We start from the raw sequence: 8,310 nt of genomic DNA on the forward strand, positions 1-8,310 counted from the left end.
TCTTCCTTATTCACTGTCCAGGTTTTGCATGCATATGAGGTTATTGAAAATACCATGGCTTGGGTCAGGCGCGCCTAAGTCCTCAAGCTGACAGTTTTGCTCTTCAATACTTTAAAAATGTCTTGTGCAGCAGATTTGCCTAATGCAATACATTGTTTGATTTCTTGACTGCTCCTTCCATGAGTGTTGATAGTTGATCCAAGAAGAATGAAGAATGAAGGCTGTTATTATTTCAATAGCTCCCTTATGTTTGTTTGATGACCTTTGAACTGCTTTTGAATTGCTCAAAATGTAGAGTTGATTTGTTCAGTAGATTTAAGTTGGAAATGTTCTGGCAGAACTGAGGATGATATAAAATCTACACATTTGTATTTATGCTTTCCTTCTGTATTCAATTCCCCTCAAACTTAGAAGAAGAAGAAAACGTGAAATGGTCTCTTCTTCACCCATAGCTATTAATGGAGATCAGCTAGTGTAGCTTCAGGGATAGGAACAGGGGGTTTGTGTCTATGTATGTGAGTGTACATGCAACCCCGCGCCCCATTATGCATTCCTATCATCTCAATTACAACATAGTTAGAACAAATAGGCAGTTGCCTGTTTTAATTGTTCTTACATTTAACTTACCTTTTATGGATCTACTAATGCCATTTATCAAGTAGAATCTGATAGCCCCAGAAAGAATTCTGTTGGTGAACCTACTATAAACCTGATTTTTGTAATAACTATAATTAAAACAAATCCTTACTCTCCTTAGGTCTTTTGGAATTTTGATTTGGGAAATTTTAACACTTGGTCATCAGCCCTATCCAGTTCATTCCAACCTTGATGTTTTAAACTATGTGCAAACAGGAGGGAGACTGGAGCCACCAAGAAATTGTCCTGATGATCTGTAAGTTAATTATGTTAACATAAGCACACTGTCATGATTTGACTTGTCTCCTTCCACCCCCTCAAAAAATATGTGTCAACTGACTGGGCCGTGATTTCCAGTATTATATAGCTGTCCTCTGTTTTGTGATCTAATGGAATTGTGATCTAATGTTATAAATCCTAATATCTGTTGGTGGTTAATGTTGTTAAGTGCCATTGAGTCATAGTGACCCTGTATAGGGTTTCCAAGGAACAGCTGGTGAGCTTGAACTACCAACCTTATGGTTCAAAGTGACTTTGTAGTCCAAAACATTAACCCAGGACTTTGGAAGCAGGATTAAGATATGCTAAAGAGGATTGTCGTTGTTGTTGTTAAGTGCTGTCAAGTCGGTTCCAACCTATAGTGACCCTGTATAGGGTTTCCAAGGAGTAGCTGGTGAGCTTGAACTACCAACCTTGAAGTTCAAACAGCTTTGCAGTTTGGCGCATTAACCCACAGCACCACACCAGGACTCCAAAGAGGATTAGGTTATGTTTATTATATTTATGAGGCAGGATTTGGGTGGAATGCAACATGTTTACTCAAGTCACAACTCTGATCCCATGTAAGGAGAGTTTCCCTGGAGTGTGACCTACATCACCTTTTACCTTAAACCAAAAAAACTCCAAAATAACAAAACCAAAACCTGATCTCCCCCGCCCCCACCACCTCCCAAATCTACTGCCATTGTGTGGATTCTAAGTGATAGTGACCCCGTATAGGGTTTCCACGGCTGTAAATCTTTACAGGAGCAGAAAGACTTACGTTTCTCTCACAGAACAGCTGGTAGGTTTGAAGTGCTGACCTTAAAGCTAGTAGTCCAATGCTTATCCTACAGTGCCACAAGCGCTTCTTATAAGAGGTAAAAGGATAGAGAATCAAATATACTAGAAGGACCTAATTACCACCGAAGAAGAAGAGGTGGGAGAGGAGTGTGTCCTTGGGGTCTGGGACCCTGTGCTGAGAACCTTCTAGACTCAGGGGAAGATAGTTGCCAAGACACATGGAGATCTCTAAGGAACCCCAGGCCCACAGATTTTGAAAGGAGACAAGGACCATCTTCCTGAGCTGACAGAAAGAAAGAGCCATTCCCTAGAACTGGCGCTCTGAATTCAGACTTCTAACCTCGAAACTCTGAGAGAATAGATTTCTGTTTGTCTAAGCCCTACACTTGTGGTATTTCTGTTATAGCAGCACTAGATAGCAAAGGTATAGCCTAAAACAAAAAACATGTGCTCATGCAATCTTATGCCTCATAGATACGATATTTTAAAATATGCAAACTGGAATTTATATATTTGTACATTCTACAAAAAATATAAATTGTGTGTAGTATGATGATTTTTTCTTATCTATAAATCTACTCCTCATTGAGACTCCAGGTGTGGTGCTGTAGGATTAGCACCAGACTGTGAACTACAAGGTCTGTGGTTTAAACCCACTAGCTGCTCCTCGAAAAACCTATTTGAGTCACTATAAGTCAGAACTGGCTTGATGGCACTTAACAATAACAATGGCAACTTTTCATTTACCAACTATGTCATTATCTGACATTTCACATTTACAACTATAGTTAAAAAAAAAAAAAAATGTATCCTACTATTATGCACTTTAGCAATGTATGCCTGACAGTCATGAATGCCAATGTGTGAGGCGACAGTAACAGTGGCTGTGATAGTTAAGATTATATGTCAAGTTGGCCAGGTCATGATTCTCAGTGCTTGGCAGTTATATAATTATGTAATTTGGCAGTTATGTGATGATGTAGTCATCCCCCATTTTGTGATCTGATATTATTTTTAATTTTTACAAAACACCAATTTTCACATATGACCTGGTTTTGGAACCTAAACTTGTTGGTAAATGAAGAGTAGGTGTTTATATAATATGATATTTCACTCAGAAATAAAATTTAGAAGAATAGAGTATATTTATACTCCTAGTTAAGGAGCTCTGGTAGCGTAGTGGTTACGAATCGGGCTGCGAACCCCAAAGTCAGCAGTTCGAAACTACCAGCTGCTCCGCTGGAGAAAGATGAGGCTTTCTGCTCCTGTAAAGATTTGTAGCCTCAGAAACCCTGTGCAGGGTCGCTGTGAGTCGGAAAGGATTCCACAGCACATAACAACAACAAGTTAAAGTTAATTCAAATAAACAAAAGCTGTGTGTGTGTGCACGCTCATGTGTGTATGTACATATTCATTTTATTTTGAGATATTGCATTTGGCTAATACCTCAACCAAATATTAAAAGTTTTTTATTAAATAGGATTCTCTTATTTTAAACTTGGATTGCCTTTGCTCTTACAGTTGATATCAATTGGTGGGATATAGTGCTATTAAAAATTTTGCAGATTTACCTGTTTATGAGCTCAACACTAAGTAACTTAGTATTAGTAACTCTAGCAAATTGATTCTGGCCATTTTGAGTTCTAATAAGTGTATGGTCCTCAGAAGACTAGGTGAGTTTTCTCTAATTATAAAAGAAAACGTCACTATGCTGAGTACTAATCTAACTCCTGTGAACAAACTCAGCAGAAATGCCAAGTCTTGGCACTTTTCCCAAGAGGCACTTCATGTAAGATGATTCTAAAATAATAAATAATCCAAAAGTATAAACTCCTATACAATATGCTTGATACCATGCTAAGGAGTATATGGATTACAGAGATGGTTAAGCCAGGGCCATGGTTCTTTGGTACTTCAGAATGTGTTCTAAAGAAAAGAAACACATGTGGGGCAGTTGGAGAACAAGCCAATATGTAATAACGTGCTAAACTGTGTGGTACAGGCAAGTGCAAAAGGAATTAGCAGTATGCGGATGTACACCGTGGTTGCACTGCCTTGACTATGCAGTGTTATTTAGAGGATTAGTCAGACATGAGCCAAAAGATGATTAAGAACTGGGCACCTTTGTTGGATGTTCTGCTGGGGAATGGTTTTGTTTTATTTAAATCTCCCAGAGCTAGAAGGAGCTCTGAATCACTCACTACTTGTTTCTGATTTAGCTTTTACAACCACTAGGGTATTTACGCGGAGATCAGCTAGACACCAACAAGTGTGATGACAGTTTCTAAAATATGATTCATGATCTTTTTGGGGGAGATAGAAAACATTTATGTCAATAAGGGATTAAAAATAGAAAACCCTTTGATATAAGACTTGTGGAAAAAATAAACTGACATAGTTAAATATGAAATACATTTTAGACACAGTGAAAGTTAGGAAAAGAATCACTATTTTGTATTTCTTAATACAGTTGTCAAATCCTCAGAAATTTGCCCCAGAACATTAATTCCATAAAATTGTTATTTATACTATTAGAATTTCATCTGGCACATTCCCCCACCTCTGTGAAGTAATTTGCCTCATCAAATTTATGTGATTTGAGGGTCAGGTAGTTACCAAGAATCAATCATTGGATTACACATTTTGACAGCTATGGGTCATGGGTTCATTTGTTTTATTTGGGGTTGTGGGGTGGGGATAAGTACTAAATTGCTGTATCTTGGAGTAGAAAAATGTAGCACCTATTCAAAGGTACCAAAAATGTCACGAGGTGGAGGAGGTAATACTAGAAAGGTGTTAGAAATTTATGCCTAGCTCTAAGTGCAAAAAGACAATATTCTATATAATTTCATCTTGAATAACTACTCTTATTTTAATAAAACATCTTTTTCTGTGAAAAGAAAATTTTCTATGGGTGACTTTAAAGCTTATTTGAACACGCTTCATAAAAAGTAAAAATTTCTGCAGTTCTCCAAGTCGTGCCTGACTCTGCAGAGCCCAGGAAGGGTTAAAGTTCCCTGTCCACCAGGAAAACAAGTTGTGGAGGGAGTGGAGCTCTGAGAGCTGCCATTCAATCTGGCCATGGCCTTAAATTGTCATGATAAAGATTAACTACTCTCCTTAGAGAACAGTGGGAATTGAGCTTTATTTGAAGTAGTCCTCTAAGATCACAGACCCAGTTTAGAGGCTTGAAGGTCTGCACTGAGCCGCTACACCTTTTATTCACTGCTTAAATACCCAGCACCTGGATGCACCCTGGGTCAGGTGCTTCCATAGATGTCTGTGCTGTGCTCAGGTATTAATGGAATGTGGTTCTCACAGCATTCCTGCCCTTCTCTCCATATTCTGGGATGTAGGGTAGAAAGTCCAGTCATCAGCACTCTTTTCAGCTTTTTAGTTGGTTCTACAATCACACCACTTCCAACAAGAGACAGGATCAAAGGGCAATTTACTTTAAGTGAGAAGTTTTTTTTTGGGCTATCTGACAGACATACCACAGTGTGGAATTGGTGAAGAGTCCATCAAATACAAGAGCCAACAGTGGGAGGGAACATGTGGCTCATCATCTTATTTTTGCTCTCAAAAAATATGTTCACATGCATGCTAATTGGGTCTCTTTTGGATCAAATAAAATGAGTAAGAGAATCTTTGAAATCTGTATTTTATGTGCTTTTTAAAAATACCTATAGAAGTGCTTCCCCTAAAACAGAAATCTCCTATGAAGTTTTCATCCGTTAAAGTCCGATTGCTGTATGAACCCAAGTTCTTGAATACTGGCCATGACTAGTGAGACTTGTGCTATTTTGCAAGTTAAAAAAAAAAAAAAAAATGAGGCAAAGCAGAGTAAAAGTCTGCATTGTGCCTGGAAAAATTTGAACCTGAACAGTTAGCCACATAAGATATTTTAAGTATAAAAAGTCTTTTTTTTTTTTTTTTTCAACAGTTAGAACAATTTTAACAAACCTGAAGGATCTATATACTCATTTGGAGTAATATGCTTGAATATATATAGCTAGAACTTAGTGCAAGTGCGTAACACATGGCAGTGAATTGTGACAAGTAAACATGCATAAAGGGAGATGAGATCCCCTAGGCCAAAGCTAAACCCCCTAAGCCAAACCCACTGCAATCATGTGGATTCCATCTCACAGTTACCCTATATAGGATTTCCAGGACTATAAATCTTTACAGGAACAGACTACCAGACTCATCTGTCTCCAATGGAGTGGCTGGTGGGCTTAAACTGCTAACCTCATAGGTAGTAGTCCCATGCCTAACCCACAGTGCCACCAGGGCTAGGCTCCTTATGCTAAAGTTAAAGTTGTTATTAATTTACCTAAAAGATACAAGAAATGCATATTTTAGGAACCGTAGGTTCTTCAAAGCCTCTTCATTTTATTCCATTACCACCTTATTGCTGTTTATAAGCATAGGTTGTGCTCTTTACTTTTAAATGATTATTGCCTTTTATACAGATTCTCTAGTTGTTGGGTGCTGGTGTGTCAGTTCCTACTCATTGAGATCCCATATGACATTGAAACCGCTGAAAGTTTTCTTGGTTGTAATCATTAAGGAGCGCTGGGAGTATGGTGGATTATGTGCTTGACTGTTAACCACAAGGTCAGCAGTTTGAATCCACCAGTATCTCCTTGGAAGAAAGGTGAGGTTTCTGCTCTTGTAAAGATTTACAGCCTCGGAAACCCCATACAGGGTCAACTCCACAGCAGGCAACTACCACCACCACCAATCATTATGGATGTGGTTGTTGTTGTTAGTTGCCATAGAGCCAGCTCTGTCTCATAGTGATCCCATGCACAACGGAACGAAACACTGCCCAATCGTGCACCAGCCTCACAATTGTTGTTTCTTTTGAACCCATCGCTGTTGCCATTGTGTTGATCCAACTCTTAGGGGTTTTTCTTTTTTTCATCAATCATCCACCTTACCAAACATGATGCCCTTCTCTAGGGACTGGTTCTTCTTGATGACATGTCCTAAGTATGAGAGCCAAAACCTCACCATCCTCTCTTTTAAGCAGGATTCTGGCTGTACTTCTTCCAATACAGATTTTTCTGGCAGTCCATGATACTTTTAATATTCGTCTACAACATCATAATTCAAATTCATCAATTCTTATAGGGTCTGCTTTATTCATTGTCCAACTTTCACATGCATATGAGGCTAGAATATGCAAGGGAGAAGCAGAGACAGGTAGGAGAGGCTCCTCAGTGGAGGTGTGGAAAAACCAGAGAAAGCGTTTTGTTTCCCCAGAGCAGCTCCAGAGTTTGGGATCTAATATAAGGTGTGGAGCGTCAGTTTCCTGCACCCACCAGTGGAGAAATCTGACTGTGGAATGAAAATACGGTGATTTCTGAATTGATTGAGATGCTCCCTGATGGGCTGAGATCAGAGGGTGGGGCCACAGCTAGGCTGCTACAGTGATTCAGTGCTAAAAAACATGAAGTGGCATCTGGAAAAATAGGTGTGATGGACTTTACACTTTTCTTCCTTCTTTCCCCTGTTGCACTTCACTACCCAGCTCAGTCACCTCCAGGCAGGTGGAAGCACACCCCCAAAAGGGTCCAGCATTGCACCCACAGTTTTCCTGCAGCAAAGGCAGGAAGTCTCTGGGAGCCCCATTGGTCTCTCAGGCTGATCTTTGGCTGCTTCTTATGATATCTGACTCTGGGACTCAGCCCTAAAGTTGACCTGAGCAGGACCCTTTATTCCTGCCTTACATAGCAAGAAACAGCAGGTCTAGCCATTCAGCCAAACTGCAGGTACACCTTGTAAACCCCAACATAAAAGGCAAGAGCCAACACCAACTACTATATACAAGGATGCAGCTATTTTGAGAGTTATGCTGTGCATATGCAGAAACCTAACTGACCTTCAGAGATAAAAATAATGGACAATCTTTCTGACATTCATTTCTCAATATCTATCATCGCACCTCCACGGTGGTGATTAGAGGAGGGGCCTGAGCGAGTGAACACCCCCACCCACCACTGGAGGTTTCTACTGTGCACGCACACTAACCTGCGCAGCAAAGGCTACTGGTCAGTTTGCTACAGTTTCATTTTTGGTTTTGAGTGGTGGTTTTTTGTCTCTGCCTTTATAATGTTTCTGTTTTTGCTCCTTTTGGCCTCACTTTTTTCCTGGGCATGTTAGCTTTCTCTCCCTATGTTACCCAAGAAGAGAAAGCTACTAGCAAACCCCATAATATCCCACCATCTGGACAGGAGCCAATACCAGCTGCTAGGCATTACATGTGAAAAGAGAAGCCTATATCCAGATCACATCCACCAGGAGACACTCAGTAAGCTTAACAACACAGCAACATACATTCATTTAATCATTGAAAATGCAACTAACTACTAAAAATGTCCAAGAAAAAACAACAAATGATCTCAGCACATGTCCAAAAACAGAAAAGAGTAACCGAGACAAATGAGATGGAGGCATACATAGACTTTCCATTATAAGAAAAGCAGGCTTTGGATCTGCCTGAGTAGGAGTTCAGAAGAATGATTTGGAGACAGTATCAAATGCTCCACATAGGGGTGGAGGAAAATAGGGAAGAAGTCAGGAAAGTGCCTCAGGAGCAATCAA

At 39.7% G+C, this 8,310-nt stretch overlaps 1 protein-coding gene across 1 annotated transcript in view; it reads left to right on the forward strand.

Moving 5' to 3' along the window:
• The window catches only part of ROS1 (c-ros oncogene 1 , receptor tyrosine kinase), a 182,461-nt gene that overhangs the window by 138,601 nt on the left and 35,550 nt on the right, over positions 1 to 8,310 (forward strand). Inside the window, exon 42 of the mRNA XM_006839976.1 lies at positions 758 to 892. Coding sequence (XP_006840039.1) covers positions 758 to 892 — 135 coding nt within the window. The remainder of the gene's footprint in view (positions 1 to 757; positions 893 to 8,310) is intronic.

This window comes from Chrysochloris asiatica, unplaced genomic scaffold, assembly GCF_000296735.1.
Source record: "Chrysochloris asiatica unplaced genomic scaffold, ChrAsi1.0 scaffold00027, whole genome shotgun sequence".
Taxonomy (NCBI): domain Eukaryota; kingdom Metazoa; phylum Chordata; class Mammalia; order Afrosoricida; family Chrysochloridae; genus Chrysochloris; species Chrysochloris asiatica.